Here is an 18,753-nt window from a genome sequence, read left to right as displayed (position 1 = left end):
GTGATTTTATGTGGCTAATTGTCTCGTCCTTACTCAACATGTTCTGTTCTCGCGCACAGCACATTTAACAGCTCAACAGCTATATATTTCTCCTGCTGTTACATCTGGGCCGAGTGGCGTGAAATGAGTCTGTGCTAGGGAATGGCATCTGCCAAGGGTCAGGCTGGCCTTGCACGTACGCTCCTGGCTCTTACTTGATCCTGAATGCTTCAGTGTGTACCACAGTGAAGTACAAGGACATGTCCGGGATGGGGCCTCTGCACTCAGCAAATACAGGGGTGAAACAGGACATACATATGAAGAGGCAACTAGAGAAAGACTGCAATTTTTACCTTTACCTGATTTCTAAAATGAATTTCAAGTGGCTAGAGGAGGTACTACTCATAATGTTTCCATTTTTGAGGGCTTCCTCTGTGCTAGGCACTTACAGCAGGTGCTTAGGCATTAATGCAAATCATCTTGGGATACAGGGATTGTTTTAATGTTACAAGTCAGGAAAGGTCAAGTAACCTGTCCAAAACCTCACAGTTACAGACTGAGGCAGGATTCAGGTCTGATGCCCAAGCCTCTGCACAGCTGGGGGTTAGAATGGAGGAGGAAAAGAATATTTCTAGCTGGAGAAATCCAGGAAGGCCTCAGGGGAACCAGTATCTGAGTTGGGCCACCTTCAGGACCAGGAATTCACTTCCCACTGATCACCGGGCAGGAACATGGGAACCCACAGTCTATCATCCATGAAACCTGCCCTGGAATATCCAGCCCTTCCTTCCTGTGAGTGGCGAGGCATCTCAGTGACCTCTTCAGAGGCAGAAGCAGGACAGTGCCCACATCCTCCCTGCCCCATCGAGAGGCTGCTACAGTATCTAATATGAAACTGCTCTTCTTTTGCTCTCTTTTTAGTTCATCCATGAACTTGCTGGCTTCCACACACGAGACCTTGCTTGACTCTAGAACTGCCTCTGTGCCCACACATTCTGCCTCAGACATCTGCAAGAAACCTGGACTGGTCCCACTGAAATTGGGCATGAGGCAAAGAGACCAGAGACTAGATCCTAGTTGGCATTGCTTCAGATGAGAAGCAGACCTAACTTTCTGGAATCACTTCTCTATTTAATTGCCCTTCCGTGGGCAATGACGTCATCCACAGACATCCTCACCTGTGAAGGCAGAAGGTCGAAATGCAGCCAAGCGGGGTAACAAATTAAGGATTGTCATTTGAATCAGCGAGTTCTTGCTATTCCTGCATTTCAGCACCCACTGGCACACCTGAGAGAGGAAGGGTACAGGGTTGGCAAAGGAAAAGGAGGTGTGAAACTTAGGAGAGGGAGCGGTCCTCCTGCCACCTACCTGGTCAAATTTCTCCTCCATCAAGTCTCTGCAACACCGACTCTCCACCAGGGTGGACTTAGCTGGGGTGGGAGAAGCCCCAAATCCCATGAGGCCTTGGTGAGAGCTGTACCCCAGCAGTCCCACCAAGGCATTTGACGGCTGGGGCTGCACAGCCTGGAAACTGGTGAAGGGGGTAATGTGACGAGGTTTTGTTCCGAAGCCCATGAGGTCTTTGCAGTACTTGTCATGTACCAACTGCTGTTGTGTGATTTCCTCCATTTCTTCTCTTAGGCGCTATGTACGTGGGAGATAAAACAAACAAACAAAACACTTTTACCTGCAAGTAGCATTTGCACCGGCACTGTGAGTCTACAGAGCAACACATTTGCCCGACCCTGAGAGGAGGGAGACTGTCTCCCAAGCGCAGGGTGGCCACTCTTCAATTTTAGAATTGCGGTTTCCCTAGAACTTGGCAGGAGACCTGACTTTGTTCTAATTTAGGCAAAAGAGCACCACCTACTGAACAATAAAGAAGCAGTAGGGGGCTGGCTGCCAAGGACACCCCCACACCAAGTTGGTTTGGAAAAGCTGACTTGCAAATCGCTGCGTCTACAGACCCAAGATCACAGCACGGAAGCTGCTTGCCAGGGCGAGGGGCAGCCCTAAGCCAGCATCCTGTCAAGGGCAGTCTGCTCGCCTTGCCAGAAACCCAGGTAGAAACCATTTAGGAGGTGATTTTCTCACAACCCCAGGGATTCCACAGGAGGTGCGCAACAAGCTGACTGGCACAGAGCTCACGTCTCTCTCCTATCCAAAGGGCTGCTTAGCAAGTCACCCTCTACCAGTCCAAAGTGCGGATAATTTTCTAAACCTCCAAACTTTCTCAACAGATTTTTTTCCTCAAAAAATCCTACCTACTATTCCCGTCAAGGTCACCAATGCCGCCACACCGTACATCTCATGGCCGATTCTCAGCCCCCCCATTACTTGACTATCTGTAGCACTTGATCCAACCCTTTCCTCCTCCCTGAAACTCTTTCTTCACTTGGTTTCTTGGACCGAGCTTTCCTGACCCCCGCAACCCACCCCCATGCTGACCTTGTTCTCCCTTGGCTGCTCCTCAGCTCTCGACCTCAGGTTCTCAGACACCGTCTTTTCTCCAACTACACTTGTTCCCTGTGGGTCTCATCCAGTCTCTTGACTTGAAATAACATCTACCTGCCGACGGCTCCCAAATCTGTACCCTGCACTCATATCTCTTTCCAGAATGACTCACTATCTCCACAGACTCCCAACAGGCATCTCAAACTGAGTATGTTCAAGAGCTAACTCCTGCCCCTACCCTGTAGCTGGTCTAACTTGCTCTTCCCATCTCGATCTTCCCACCTCGGAAAGTGGCAACTCCACCCTTCCAGCTGCTCGGGCCAAACACCTGGACTCTCCTCTCCGTTCCCTCCTGTTGACCTCCAGACCCCAAATTCAGAATCCAGCCCTGCCAGGCACCTCTACAGCTCCCTCTCTGGTCCAGACCACAAAGGTCCCCTATGAAGACTGCTGCAGTTCCCTCTGAACTAGACTCCTGGCTTTAGCCCTTGCCCCTCCGATAATCCATTTTCAACACAGCAGCCAGAGCAATCCTTTTGAAACAGGAGTCAAATGTCGCTCCACTGCTGAAAACCCAGTAACAGCTTCCCACTTCACATACAAAGTCTCCAGAGTGGCTTCTGAGACCCCATGTAATGTGCCCTCCCTGTGCCAGGGATTCCTCTGACCCCTCTCCCACCACCTCCTTCCTCCCACTCTGCTCAGCCACAGTAGCTATCTTGCTGTGTGCTCCCGCCTTGGGGCCTTTGTGCCTGCAGAACCAGCTGTCTGGAATGCTTTCCCCAGGTACCTGTATGGCTTTTTTCTTACCTCCTCGTGACCGTACTCAAACATCACCATATTTAAAACATGCTAGCATCCCCTATTCCCTCTCCCTGCCCTACTTCTCTCCAGAGCATTCGTCGCTATATGGTACACTATATACTTTTACTTATTCGTGCACTGTCTGTCTCCCTTGTTACAATGTAATGTTTTATTCATGCTGCATTATTCTAGCTCTTAATACATGATGTAGTTTGCCCACAGTATTAGGAAATTATAATACCTTACATTTGGACAGTTCTTGGTAATCCACAAAGTACCATCACAAGAACATTTCATTTAAATCTATGAGTTAGGTGATACTGCCGTTTTATCAGCAGGAAACCAAGATCCCAGAGCTGTCTGGGCTACAGTGGAAAGCACCACGTTATATTTGAGTTAGCAAACCTCTGAGGGCTACCAATTAAGGAATCCCCATTATATATCTATATCTAGAAACCTCCCAGGAACTCAATGACATAGGTAAAATCCCTATCAAAAGTGAGGAAGATGAGGCTAAAGGAGGTAATTTCCCTAAGTCACACAGAATTCAAAGCCAGACCCTCCTGTTGCTACACATAGGGCAGCACGTGCTGCCCACACCTAGGGCACAGCCATAGCACGAAGTCCTGGGGTAAATTTCTACCAACCAGCTCCCCACAGGAAGACTCACAGATGGTGCTCTACTCCCAAACATATCTTGAATCCAACTGCTTCTCAGTGTCTGCACTGCCAGTGCTAGGTGACACCACTGCTGAGGCCTGCCACACTACTGTACTGGCCTCATGTGACAGCCACAGGAGTGCGACCTCTGATCATAAGGGCCCCAGCTGCTACTCTGCAATCTGTCGCCATGTTTGTGCAAAGGCCACTCTTCCCATGGCCTGCTCCTAGTCAGTGACCACACACAGTAGGAATGTAAGGTGGGCCTCCCATGCTGGTTCTGCAATGTAGACGAGGATGCTGTCACCCCCTCTTCTTCCCTCCCTCTTCACTCAGGGCCAGATGTGCACTGAGGTCTGATGGGTCTCCCAGCTCCCTCCCCATCTTTTCTTACAGGCCATTTCCCTATTAAAATCTGTACTTTTAAGCCCATCTTCGCAGCTGCTTTTCGATATAACCCACCTGCTAACTGGTCTCCCTGCTTTCACTCCTGCCCCTCCACAAGCTTTCCCCCACAAGGAGCCAATCCATCGCTAAAAATGGATGACATCACACATGCCCCCTACATACACATCTCCAATGTTTGCCCCTGCAACAAGAATAAAAGTCAAGAACTATAAGGCCTATTAATCTGGCCCTCCCTCCCTCTCCCTTACTCAGGGTACACCAGCCACACTTCTCTTCTTTCTGTTCCTTGAACTTGTCAAACTCTCTTCCAGCTCAAAGCCTCTGCCTAGAACATCTCCCTGCAAGTCTGGCTCCTCCATGTCATACAGATCTCAGCTCAAATGTCACCACCTCAAGAAGGACCTTCCCCTACCCCGTCACACCCCCATCCCCCTTACACCCCCAACCCCATTACCCTTCATTCCATTTCCTCGTAGAATTTGTTGCTATCCAAAATTACCTTGTTATTTGTTTATTGCCTGTTTCCCCTACAAAGTGTCAAACCTGTGAGGACAAGGATCTCGCCTTGTCTTGCTCAGTGTCAAAGATGCCTGGACTGCTCTCTGACATGGCTTCTCACCTCTCCCTCCATACTGCTGATTCGGACCAGCTCATTGAGGATCAGCAAAGCTCCATGGATCCGATCATCCCGATTCATGCCCTTCTCCTTGGCCAAGGTCTCATCAAACCCTTTCTCTGCTTCTTCAAATGTGTGCTATGTAGAAAGAGAGAATGCCTTAATTATCCAATATCCAAAGTTAGAGATAACACAGGCAAACCTCATCTATATGGGGGTTCAGAGGTGTCAGCATGCCTTCTCAGTCCCTTGTACCGGTATCATCAACAATAATGACTCATCCAGTTCTCACCTTTAATTTAGCTTCAACTCTCTCAATACCGCAAAGCAGATACTATTATATCCCTATTTTAATAGATAAAAAACAGAGGCTCCAAGAAATTATGTGACTTGCCACAGGTCACACAGCAAAGCCAAGACTAGAACCCAGGTCTCCAATCTCATGTTCAGGACTCTTTTTGTTGTACAAGGCTCCTTAGTAAGTTCCCTTGTCAATAGTAATGAGCACACGACTCAAGATTTTACAAGAGACAGAACTGGCACTTCGTAAATTACTATCAACCGTATTTCATTGATTCTGAGATACCCATTTTTCCATATTCTACATCTCTAAAAAGAGATATCATTGTTGACAAGAATGCACTGAGTCACAGTTTAATTGGCATCATGTTTTCAGTTTTCATACATGAAAAAATGGTATGGCTATCCATGGATCTTTGCTTTACTGAAATACAATAAATGCTTATTTATACTGAGCTTAAAAAAAGCATGTGAGAGCAAAAGAAACGTGACACTTGCTGTGTGGCAAGGGGCCTAATGCTGCCCAAAGCCCAGTGATACTCCATGTACATGTGCTTTGTGTATATGTACACAAAGCTGGTGGTTGGAATGGAACCATCTGCTCACCCTGTACCACTGAGGCTTCTGCATCTCCTTTGGCTCACGCTGGGTGGTGAGAATCAGACAGGCACGAAGGGCAGCTACAGCTCCCTCACGGATGGCCTGTTTGGGGTCCCACACAGCCACAAAAATATTGTCAAAGAAGGGCTGCACTTGCTGGAAGAAGAAGGTGGGGACGCTGATGGCCAGCTCACGGAGAACCAGAACCTAGGAGAAAAAGGCACACTCAGAACTCGCACCAGTATCAGAGTGCTGTTCTCTCAAGAATACAGCCTCTGGCTTCCTAGAGCCTATATACATTAGGAAGAGCAGCTTGCAAATTCTGGGGCACAGGAAGGAGCGGAAAATTGCTCAAACATCTCAGTGTTCATTATCCTAGGGTGTTTACACAGAACACTGGTAATGTTAGAACATAAGCTCTGGAAGGACAGATGTGTTTCGTTTTGTATCCTGCTCTCTGACAGCCTAGAACCATGCCTAGAATACAGCAAGTATTCAATAAATATTTATTGAATGAATGAAAAATCCCGTTTAACACCTAATTTTGCTATTGTTTTCATATGATAGTGGAAGAAACTAAAGATCAGAGGCTGCCCCAAGTTAAGAGTCAGGAAGTGGCAAAGCCAAGACTTGAACCAGGGTCCAAATGTGTGTCTATCCCCCCCATACCATGCTCCCTCCTTGTGATGCTGCTTCCTAAAGGAGCTAACTGGAAACGATCCAACTGATGCCTGTGATCCCCAGCACATTCATGCTCGAATTCTCTCTCTAAAGACGGACTCTCCCCCATCTCACAGCCTGGAGTCCTAGCCCATCAAACCAGCCTTTTTCAGGGACAAGACTTGAAAAGCAGTGAAGACGTGCCCCCAGAAGAGGATAAGAAGCCACCACTCCACCAAATGCAGAACAGCCAATGGGAAAAAAGGAAGTTTGGGCTAAGTACCAACCAGTGAACATATGTCTAAAAAATAAACAGGAAAGGCTGACTGACTCTCCTACTGGGGACAGTGAAGGCACGTACTTCCCCTGCTCCTCTCTCAATCCCAGTTCTTCCATATTCCCGTGGTATATGCAGAGACCTTGGTAACAACACTGAAGGGACCATGCTGACAGTACGGTTGTTTGGGGTTTTGTTGCCCTTTGGTTGTGGTTCCTTTTCTTACTGTGGCTGAGGGGTGCCTTCTGCTTAGGAGGTCATTTTAATTCTAGAAAGTCAGAGGTCAGGATAAACACTGCACTTAGGGCTGCCTCTCAAGCAACGAAAGAGAACTTTTAAGTTTCTTCTTTAGGTACAAAGCTCAGGGTGAAGACAAAGGGATTCAGGACAGAACCTAAGGCTACCAAGCACAGTGCCTTTGTCTGGAGCACTCCCTCTCATTCTCTGCCCCTCGGGGACCTAAGCACATTGTGTGAAGGACCCAGGCACGGTGCCAGGTGCCATCGCTCTCCAGGCCTGGCCGTGCTCCTCCTGCGGGCACTCACCGCTGCGTGTCTCCGGCCCTCGTTGCGGTCAGCACCCAGCCATTCCAGGGCTCGCTTCACCTCAAACTCCACGTACTCAGCGGTAAAAGTGTCCCCTGCCATAGCGAGGCGACCAATGGCCTTGGACGCCATTTCCATGACAACTGGGTCATTAGAGGGGAGGAGGTTCCGAAGATAATTAGCAAATCGCCCAATTCGGGTGGCATTCCCACCTTCCACTCCTATGAGGCTGGCTGGAAAAGAGAAAGGCAAAAGGTGAGGATGGACATGTGCTGTCCAGAAAGTATGCTGCTTTGAAAGGAAAGCTGACGAGTGACCCTTTCTTTTCACTTTGAGTACAGACTACAATTTCCAGGTGGTAAGGAACGTGGATAATTTTCATATGAACCAACAAATTTGGATTTGTAGAGACTATTTGCCTAAAGCAAAATACTCTCATTTTAATATATATAATTTGTTTTCTCAAGAAGAAAAGGAAAAGAAACTGGGGCTGAATAGTAATTTACAGGCTGGATGACCACCTCTGAGAGCTGAAAATCACCTGCCTTTTGTTCACTGTCCCCCAACTCTACTTTTCCACTTGGGAGCCCTGCTATGCCAAATGTCATTCCACAGAGAAGCCAGAACGTGCGAAAAGCTACACGGTGTTGTGGGAAGAAAATGGCTTCAAGCCTCAACTCTGGCACACTGCCTGGCCCTAGGAAAGTCACTTAATGGTTCTGAGACTCCATATCTGAAAACACCTGCTTTGCCTACATCCCAGGACTGGTGCTAGATTAAAGCTGAGTAAGTACATTGAAGGCCACAAGGCTTCTTAAAATTCAGGAAATGAATATGAACTAAGTATCTAGTAAGCAGCAGACACAGGGTATCATGGACACAAAGATGAATAGTTTGTTTCTGGTTGTTATTGTCTCCAGAGACTCTGTCCTTACCTATGGCCAAGATGCCACCTTTCCTCTCATTGGCATCTGAGCTGGAAACCAGTTCAAAAATGTGATGGTTCAGCTGATCGTAGAAGCGAGTAGACTCCTCCTGACTCATCTGCAAAGGAAGGGGTAGTCAGAGCAATTTCTAATGTCTCCCTGACGGGGGAGGGGGCCCCAAAGATTAGGACCTGAGAGGTACCAGCAAGTACAGTTCAAACCAAATAAAACAAAGGTACTGCCAATTTCTATAAACTGTACACCAACTGAACTCGCAATTCATCTGTTTATTTAACAAATATTATTGTGTGTACTCTATGACAGACCTATACTCTATGACAGACCATGTCCTGTCTTAGGTTCTACCTAGTACCAGCAGTACCGGAATGAACAAGACATTTTGTCCCTGACTGCCAGTCTGATTTCTATTTTAAAAACCCCAAGCTCGGCCCTGGCCGGTTTGGCTCAGTGGTTACAGCGTTGGCCTATGGACCAAAGAGGCCCGGGTTCGATTCCCGCTAAGGCACGTACCTCAGTTGCAGTTTGTCCCTGGCCCCGGTTGGGGTCGTATGGATGGCAACCACTCGATGTTTCTCTCTCTCTCTTCCACCCTCTCTCCCTCCTGCTCTGTCTGAAGATAAATGCAAAAATGTCCTTAGGTGAAGATAAAAAAAGAACCCCAAGCTCACCCTAGCTGGTTTGGCTCAGTGGTAGAGCATCGGCCCACAGACCAATGAGTTACTGGTTCAATTCCTGCCAAGGTCATGTACCTCAGTTGTGGTTCTTCCCCAGCCCTGGTTGGGGTCGTGCAGGAGGCAACCAATACCTGCTTTGCCTACATCCCAGGACTGGGATGTGTCCCTCTCACATCAATGTTTCTCTCTCTCTCTCTCTCCACTCTGTCTGAAGATAAATAGAAAAAAATCCTCGGGTGAGGATTAAAAAAAACAAACAAAAAACCCCAAGCTCTTCAAACCCATCTCAACCAATGTCATCAGGCAGAACTGGGGTGGGAAATAGAAAAAAATAATTTAAAAACAGCTGACTTTACGCTGACTCCTAAAGTGTCACCACAACACAGGAGATATCAAAGAAATGTGTCACCACTGTAAAAGAACCTGCACATTCTATGAACATGAGAAATTGGGTGCCTTTCTAAAATAGAATCTTATGTGGCAGTCAAAAGAAATCTAAACCAGTGATGGTGCACTTAGCCCAAACACTCCATAATGCATGGCCCCAAATCACAGAAGCTCCAACCTCTCGAAGTTCCATGGTGACATAGTGCTGGAGTTCCTTGGCAGCTTTGGCCCTGGTCTCCTCATTGCGGCTCTTCAGGCCACTGGCAAACTGCTGCAGAACGCTCACGTTGCTAGATGTTGTGGTAGCTGCGGTGGCGGCGGCAGGTCCGGTTCCAAGCATCTTGTCCTGAGGTTCTTTGGAGAGAAGCTTCCTTTAATATTCTAGATAACAAACTATGGCGATAAATTTATTTATGGCCCCAGTTCTTCAACACAGATCTCCACCCTGTCCATGTCAGGTAGAGAACTCTTAAAAGGTTGGGAGACCAACTGAGGAACGTGTAGAAAGCCTCCATTTATTCAATAATGATCCATGTTTAAAAGAGGCAGCATAGCCCTGGCTGGTTTGGCTCAGCGGTTAGAGCGTCGGCCTGCAGTTCGGAGAGACCTAGGTTTGGTTCCCGCTAAGGGCACGTACCTCGGTTGCAGTTTGTCCCCGGCCCTGGTTGGGTTGTGCGGGTAGCAGCCACTCAATGTGTCCCTTTCACATCGATGTTTCTCTCTCTCTTCCTCTCTCTCCCTCCCACTCTGGCTGAACAAAAAATGGAAAAATGTCCTCAGGTGAGGATAAAAACAAAAGGCAAAGAAACTGGTGAAATTAATACTTTATTTAATCCAATACATCCAAAATGTCATTTCGATGTTATTAATATAAAAAAATGATATATTTTCCATTCTTTTTTTTTTTTGTACCAAGTCTCCAAAATCTAGTGTGCATTTTACACTTACAACAATCTCAGTTCAGACTAGTCACACTTCAAGTGCTCTAAGCCACATGTGGTATTGCACTGCAGAGTGCGTCTCTATAGAATACTAACTAGTACTTGAAATGTGAGCTAAAAGAGACGAATTAGTTCCTGAGATCATTCATTCATTCCTGAACCTTGTTCCTTCCCTCAACGAGCTTACAATCTAGGGGGAAATACAAATAATCAGGCAACCACAATACCGTGGCCACAAGAAGGCTCAGCCCAGACTGCTAGGGGAGTAACATATATACCTGTCCTAGGTATGTTTAGGTTATATCAGAAAATCAGATTTTCAAAATTCTTATTTTCAAAGAATTTGTGTGATGCGGGGGTGGGGGTGGGGTAACTCAAGGAATAATTGGTTTGGAAAAGCTTGTAAATACTCCAGTGCCAAGAAAATGACTGCAAATGGAAGTGTCATCCTTCTGGGGTGAGGAAACCCGAAGATCCCGGACCAGAAAACTACTACAGAGTGTGACCAAGTGTGTGCTGCGGGGGAGAGAGGCCGGCAAGAAATTTCCATTCTCAGGAAAGTACCAGCCTATCTTTATAAGTCTAAGGCCCACCGGCCATCACCTGTTCCACGCAAATTTCCATGAAAATACTTGAAGTCAGATATGCTCAGGGGCTTGACTAGGGCTTACGGAAGTTCAGGCTGGGAGACTGAAACTGGGGGTGGGGGGGGGAGGAGGCAGAGGGGATGGAACCGGGGTCAGATTCGGGGAATGGATCCTACAGAAGTCTCCAGGCTGGAGTGCAAGGGGCTGACAGTGACGAGGGTCCTCTCTGAAGACAATTTATAGGTGGTGAGTGACCGGCACCGGGACGCAAAGGCGTCCGGGCAGTACCGGGGCTGATGGGCCGGCCTTCGCGGCGCCACAGACTCAAGGCAGGCTCAAGGGTCCGGGGGTTCTCCTGGGGGCCGGAGAGCAGGTGGGCGTTGCCTCACAGGGTGGGGGGTCAAGGGCTCAGGCGGTGTCTAACTCCGCGGGGTCGCCTCTGAGGGGACCCCACGTCCCAGACGGTCGGCTTCCCCGCCCCACCCCCCGGACCAGGCTGGCTGTGGGTCTGGACATTCCGCCGCTTTGGAGGGGTCGGAGCCAGGCTCCAGACTCACCGCGCGGCTTCGGCCAAAGCGTCAGCTACCGCCACCCGCGCCGGTACCGCCGCTTCAGGCCCCCCACCCTACCACCCGCCTTCCCCGCTGTCCTCTAAACCGTGGGAGGGAGGGCAGGTTCCCAGCCCTAAGGACCAATAGACAGGCGTAAGAAGACGATGGACTGAAACGCCGACCAATAGTAATGAAGGAGAAGTGAAGCTTCGGGACCGGCTTCTCCAGGGGGCGGGTACTGTTCAAATAGACAAACCACACGGCCAGTGGTAGGCAAAAGGAGGCTTGGGTCCGCTCGGGAAAACCAATCGGTCGTGAATTGACTTCAGGCACTTCCATGCACACATCCGGTGCAGCGCTACTATCATTCCCCCCTGCATCGGGAGCGCGGCCGTGCCTAGTCCGCTGTCTGGATGGCTGGGATGGGACTAAGCGGTGGGAGGCGGAGGTTCGCGGTCCCGCCCGTTTATGAGATTGAGCCATGCCGGCTCCCTGTAATTACTGGAGTAAGAGATGTAAAATTTTCGGACTTCAGGAACCGTGATTTGTCTTTTGTTAAAATGTAATATGCATTTAAAAAAAATTTTTTTGTGAGGTTTATTATTTTTGTTACAGATGTTTCTCCTTCCCCCACCCCCAGACAACCTTCATCTGATTCCGACACCCCCCCCCCCACCATTGTTGTCTACGTCCCTTGGTTACCATACATGCATATAAGTTCTTTGGTTCATCTCATTCCTCCCCCTGCCTCCCTCCTCTGAGGTTTGTCAGTCTGAACTGCACTCCTTTCTATGTCTCTGGTCTATTTTGTTCAATAGCTTATTTTGTTCATTATATTCTACAAATAAGGGAGATCATGTGGTGTTTGGCTTTCTGATTGGCTTATTCGCCTAGCATAATATTCTCCAGGTCCCTCCAGGTCCTCTCAAAGAATAAGATACCTCTCTTTCTTACAGCTTTATAGTGTTCTGTTGTGTATTTGTACCACAGCTTTTTTATCCACTCATCTATTAATGGACACTTGGGCTGTTTCCAGATCTTAGCGACTGTAAATAGTGCTGCTATGAACATAGGGGTACATATATTCTTTCTGATTGGTGTTACAGGCTTCTTAGGATATATTCCCAGAAGTGGGATCACTGGGTCAAATAAGTGGCAGTTCTATTTTTAATTTTTTGAGGAAACACCATATTGTTTTCCACCCTGGCTGCACCCAGTCTTCATTCCCACCAGCAGTGTACTGGAGTCCCCTTTTCTCCACATCCTCACCAGCACTTGTTGTTTGATGATTTGTTGATGGCAGCCGTTCTGGAAGGTGTGAGGTGATACCTCATAGTTTTAATTTGCATCTGTTAGAGTCTTAGAATCTGAGAGTGCCCAGAGTCTCCCAGAGGCCTTCACGGCCAAACAAAGGGCCAAAGAAAATTTTCCACTCGTCTCCTAGTTAAACCTCCTCCCTTTCCTAGCAATCTTACAAGGACATCTTGAGAGAGCGTCTTGAGCCTTGAGAAAACCATCTGCAGGGTGTACATGCCAAGAATGCTTCTGCAAGGCCAGCTAACCGCTGATATCCGCTTCTGTACATCCTGCTTGCTTACAACTTGCGTTATGAGCCCCCTATAAAACTCAGCCATTTTAGCTTCCCGGGGCTGCTGCTCTCGGCTGCGTCCATAGACGGCAGACCCTGCATGCAGGCTTTAGCTTAATAAAGCATCTTCAAACCTAAAGGATTGAGTCTGAGTGTGGTCCATCTCCTGGGTTACAACACATCTCTCTGATGATTAGTAACATTGAGCATTTTTTCATGTCTCTTGGCCATTTGTATGTCCTTTTTGGAGAGGTGTCTATTTAGCTCCTCTGCCCATTTTTTAGTTGGGTTCTTTGTCTTCCTTTTGTTGAGGTGTATGAGTACTCTGTATATTTTGGAAATCAACCCTTTATCTGATGTATCATTGGCAATTATGCTCTCCCATATAGTAGGTCCCCTTTCTATTTTGATGCTTGTTTCTTTTGCTGTGCAGAAGCTTTTTAACTTGATGTAGTCCCCTTGACCTGGGCCCCAAGACTAAGGCGACTAGATTCTGTTTTTATCATCAATGGATGTTCCTCAATATTTTTCCAATAATAGGTTAATTACCCCTAGAAGTAAGGGAATTTTGCCTAAGATTATAGTTGCCCCATGTATTGGGAGGCATTTGCAGTTTCTGAGTATCGGTATTTGCAGGCATTTGCAGGTACTTGTGAGCCCGGTGAATAATGCTAATTTTTACTTCTGTAATCACCATCACACCCACTATTGTACCGGTGGGGGCGGGGCAAAGGGGGGATAGGGCGATTCAATTTGACAAGCAAAAAGAATGGCTGCTGAGGATCTGGGGAAGCTGTACCACCACCACCACTCCCACCACCACCACCACCACCCCCACCACCACGCCTGTCGGTGTAATGAAGTGCTACTTTACAACTCAGCTGTGCATCTCTAGTTATCTCGTGGACACGTTACACCACCGTGTATTAATTTTTTCCTTTGTTTCTCTTGCCTTAGGCATTATATCAGTGAAAATTCTGCTGCGTGTGATGTCTGAAATTGTGTTGCCTACATTTTTTTCTAGGATCTTTATAGATTCACAGTCACATTTAAGTCTTTTATCCATGTTGAGTTTATTCTTGCATATGGTGTAAGTTGGTGTTCTAGTTTCAGTTTTTTGCATGTAACTGTCCAATTTTTCCAACACCATTTATTAAAGTGGCTGTCTTTACTCCATTGTATGCTCTTCCCACCTTTGTCAAATATTAATTGAGCATAATATCTTGGGTCAATTTCCGGGTTCTCTGCTCTGTTCCATTGATCTATGTGCCTGTTCTTGTGCCAGTACCAGGCTGTTTTGATTACAATGGCTTTGTAGTATAACTTGATATCCTGTATTGTGATCCCCTACTTTATTCTTCTTTTTCAGGATTGCTGTAGCTATTTGGAGTCTTTTTTGGTTCCATGTAAACTTTTGGAGTATTTGTTCTAGTTCTGTGAAATATGTTGTTGGTATTTTAATGGGGATTGCATTGAATCTATAGATTGCTTTGGGTAGTATGGACATTTTAATGATGTTAATTCTTCCAATCCATGAACAAGGTATATGCTTCCACATTAAAAAAATTTTTTTTTCTTTCTTTACTGATTTTAGAAAGAGAGGGAGACAGAGAGAGAGAGAGAAACATCGATGAGAGAGAACATCGATTGGCTGCCTCCTGCATGCCCCCCACTGTGGATTTGACCCATAACTTGGGCATGTGCCCTGACCGGGAGTCAAACTGGCAACCCCTTGATGCATGGGTCAATGCTCAACTGCTGAACCACTCTGGCCAGACTCTCTGTGCTTCTTGGACTTGTATACCTTTTTCCTTCACCAAATTAGGGAAGTCTTTTGTCACTATTTCTTCAAAGATATTCTCTAACCCTTGCTCATTTTCTTTCTCTTCTGTAATGCCTATGATGTGAATTTTGTTACATTTCATATTGTCTCACAGTTCTTTTAAGCTGTTTTCCTGTTTCTTAATTGTTTTTTCTTTTTGGTTCTCTGACTGGGTGAGTTTTTCTACCCTGTATTCTAATTCACTAATCCGGTCCTCGGCTTCCTCTACTCTGCTGCTTGGTTATTCCTTCCAATGTGTTCTTTGTACCGCAGGCCGACACTCCAATCGCTGAGCCAAACCGGCCAGGGCCCTTCCAATGTGTTCTTTATTTCTGCTATGTCATTCTTCATTTCTGCTTGGTGGTTTTTCATTTCCAATTGGTTGATTTTCAATGTTTCTATATCTGTACTCATGCTGTTGAGCTTCCTCATTGCCATCACTCTGAACTCTACCTCTGATAATTTGTTTAACTGCATTTCATTTATCTCTTCTTCAGTAGAGTTCTCTTGTTCTTTCATTTAGGATTTGTCTCTTTGTTTCACCATTTTGGCTATCTCAGTGGGTTTTGGAGCCTGCCACATTTTCCCTGTGGGTGTTGGTGTTCTGCTGGTTGTGGCTCCCTCTACTGGGTTTGGATGAGTGTGGGAGGACTCACATTAAACACCACTGTCAAGTCTTACTTTCCTAGGTAGATTTGCAAGCCCAGGAAAGGTTCAGTTATCCTCTAGCTTTTTGCCTGGAGGCTATTAGTTTCAGTTACTTGATGAGCCTTGGGTTGTAGCCCTCAACTGAATGAAAAAAATTCCTCAGGTGTTCAGGGTAAGAGGATTTCCAGTGGGTGGGGCAGATGCTTGCTGGCTGTTAATGGGCCTCAAATTGCATTTCTCTGGCCTGGCTAGGTGGTGGTAAATTCCTGAGGGAGGGGCTGTTGCTTCTCCCTGGGGCTCTGGGAAGGGGCTCTTTGAGTAATATGGCTACTGTCCTGTGAGGAAGTGATTCAGCACAAAACTCCCATTGCTCTCCCAGCTCTCCAAGCTCCCGAGTCTCTCCACACAGTTCCAGTCCAGTCCACCCTCCCTCTGTCAGAACCCAAGGTGAGTGGCTGTAGCTAATTTAAAAAAATTTTTTTTAAATTGATTTTAGAGAGAGAGGAAGGGAGAGGGGAGAGAGAAAGAAATATCGATGAGAGAGAACATTGATTGGCCATCTCCTGCATGCCCCCCACTGGGGGTTAGGCCCACAACCTGGGCATGTGCTGCCCTGACCAGGAATTGAACCGGCAACCTCTTGGTGCATGGGTTGACACTCAACCACTGACCCACACTGGCTGGGTGGCTGTAGCTAATTTAATCCTTTATCCCAGCCATCTGTGCTGTGGAGCCAACTTGGGATTTTAACCCCACAGGAGCTGCTCACAGCTAAAACAGCTGCTGTCCGTAGGCTCCCAGCCTGCCCTCTCACACCTCTGCAGTTCCTACCAGGCTTGATTTAATGTTCTCTTTCTGTCCCTGGTTATATGGGTCCTCTCCAGCTGCTTTTCTGTTGGTTTTCCCCAATGATTTGTCTTTATTTTAGTTGTAATTCCAGTTTGGTCCTGGGAGATGGTCTGTGTAGCTTCCATTCACTCCACTGCCATTTTGGAATTTCCTGAAAATTGTTTTACTTAGATTTACCACTTTTTCAAAATTAGCTAGCTCACAAGATCATGCACGAGAAACCACAAGCAAATTTTAACTAAATGGGCTACTCGTAAATCATTAATTTCAAAGCAACATCATTTAAAAAATATTAACTGATTTTTTTAGATAGAGAGGAGGAGAGATACATTGATCAGCTTCCTCCTACATGCCTTCTGCTTGGGATTGAGCCTGCAACCCCAGCATGTGCCCTGATGGGAAATCGAACCTGGACCTCTCAGTCCATGGGATGGATGCTCAACCACTGAGCCACACTGACTGGGCTAAAAAACATCTTTTCAAAAAACAGTAGCAAAAATGAAATTTGGCTGCATCTCAATTTTTAAAAAATCATAGTCTGTTTATTATAATAAATATTGAAAATTTCTAAATATTTCACAATAGGAGTCTGATTAAAATATGACACATGCCCTGGCCGGTTTGGCTCAGCGGTTAGAGCATCCGCCTGCGGTCCGGAGAGACCCGGGTTCGGTTCCCGCTAAGGGCACGTACCTCGGTTGCAGTTTGTCCCCGGCCCTGGTTGGTCGTGCGGGTGGCAGCCACTTGATGTGTCCCTTTCACATCGATGTTTCCCTCTCTCTCTCTTCCTCTCTCTCCCTCCCACTCTGTCTGTACAAAAAATGGAAAAATGTCCTCGGATGAGGATAAAAAAAAAATATGACACATTTATATTATGGAAAACATGTTTCCATTAATGGTAATGCTAAGCAGGAAAAGGGTTTGTAATTTGTTTAAAAAAATATAAAGTATACAACAACATAAGTATAGTACAACCCTTAAAAAACATTTATGTATTTCTTATGTGTCTGTGTTACCATGGGGAAAATATACAACTAAAATGTAATGGAATTTGGGGAAGGCATACTGTTTTTCTTTATACATTACCATCAATTACTTGTGTAATAAAACAAAGTTTTGTTTTTGATTTTTTGAAGAAATGGAAGTTTCCAAAAGTGTTAAACTGCCAAATTAAAGAGGTTTGGTAATATTCTGTGCCTACTAAAATGCTTTGGCCGAGTGAAAAAAATTATGAGTACTGCTTTAAGTTTAGAATCTCTTCATTGCATTGATTCTTCTGTGAAATAATTGTTCTTCTGAATTTCACATTTTCCACTTGTGTTCGACATCTTTCTATTTAATCATTGAACATTTTTGAATATGTAATACATTCACTGTTCAAATGTCAAAATAAAATTGTATTTATCACAAAGTCTTGCTCCACCCTGTCCCTTCACTTATTTTCTTAGTTCTTATATAGCCCTAGAATTTCTTTATATAAATACAAGCAAATATAAAAGCAAATACATACTCTTCTTTTTCCATTTTGTTGTTCCATATCACTGATCTGTACTCTTAAAGAATTTAGTATATATTGGAGATCTTTCTATCTTAGTATATAGAAAGCTTCCTTATTCCTCGGTTGTTATAACTGCATAATATTGCATCACATGCATGTACCATCATTAATTTTCCAGTCCTCTGTTGATGGACCCTTCTGTTAACAATTTCTTGTTATTACTAATGATGTTACAATGAATTTCTTTGTAAATACGTAATTTTATTCCCTAGCACTATACCAAATACCCAAAATGGGATTACAGGGTCAGAGCGTAAATGAATGTGTAGTTTGATGGATATTGTCAAATTGAACTCTATGAGGGAGGTACCAGTTTTCATTTACACCAGCAATGAGATTTTGCCACCCTAAGACATGATAACGCTATTTTCTTTTTTTGCATTTATTTTCAGATAAGAGTGGGAGGGAGAGAGGGAAGAAGAGAGAGAGAGAAACATCGACGTGAGAGAGACACACATCGAATGGTTGCCACCCACATGACCCCAACTGGGCCTAGGGACAAACTGCAGCTGAGGTACCTGCCCTGAGCACAGTGGTTCTCAACCTTCCTAATGCTGCGACCCTTTAATACAGTTCCCATGTTGTGGTGACTCCCCAACCATAAAATTATGTTTGTTGCTACTTCATAACTGTAATTTTGCTACTGTTACGTCTTAGGTGACCCCTGTGAAAGGGTTGTTCAACCCCCAAAGGGGTTGCTACCCACAGGTTGAGAACCCCTGCCTTAGTGGGACCCAAACCCAGGCCTCTCTGGTCCACAGGCCAACGTTCTATAACTGCTGAGCCAAACCAGCCAGGACAATAACACTATTTTCTAATTATCAAAGTTTTTTTTTTGGTATGTGCCCCTAGCAAGAACTGAACCCGGGACTCTCTGGTCCGCAGGCCAATGTTCCAA

The 18,753-nt window shown here is 46.0% G+C and overlaps 1 protein-coding gene across 3 annotated transcripts in view; it reads right to left on the bottom strand.

The window, feature by feature from the left end:
• The window catches only part of MTOR (mechanistic target of rapamycin kinase), a 123,065-nt gene extending 111,561 nt beyond the window's left edge, over nt 1-11,504 (bottom strand). Inside the window, exons 1-8 of one of the 3 annotated variants that reach the window (XM_036257223.1) lie at nt 11,397-11,504; nt 9,490-9,665; nt 8,239-8,347; nt 7,304-7,536; nt 5,828-6,028; nt 4,925-5,059; nt 1,348-1,623; nt 1,158-1,266 (exon numbers count right to left, since the gene is read on the bottom strand). In XM_036257223.1, coding sequence (XP_036113116.1) covers nt 1,158-1,266; nt 1,348-1,623; nt 4,925-5,059; nt 5,828-6,028; nt 7,304-7,536; nt 8,239-8,347; nt 9,490-9,651 — 1,225 coding nt within the window. In that variant the 5' untranslated portion in view covers nt 9,652-9,665; nt 11,397-11,504. The remainder of the gene's footprint in view (nt 1-1,157; nt 1,267-1,347; nt 1,624-4,924; nt 5,060-5,827; nt 6,029-7,303; nt 7,537-8,238; nt 8,348-9,489; nt 9,666-11,396) is intronic. The other 2 variants (XM_036257226.1, XM_036257225.1) reach the window with 2 other exon arrangements.
• Nucleotides 11,505-18,753: the final 7,249 nt, after the last annotated feature.

This window comes from Molossus molossus, unplaced genomic scaffold, assembly GCF_014108415.1.
Source record: "Molossus molossus isolate mMolMol1 unplaced genomic scaffold, mMolMol1.p scaffold_m16_p_12, whole genome shotgun sequence".
Classification (NCBI taxonomy): Eukaryota; Metazoa; Chordata; class Mammalia; order Chiroptera; family Molossidae; genus Molossus; species Molossus molossus.
This window is presented reverse-complemented; position numbering and strand designations above follow the sequence as displayed.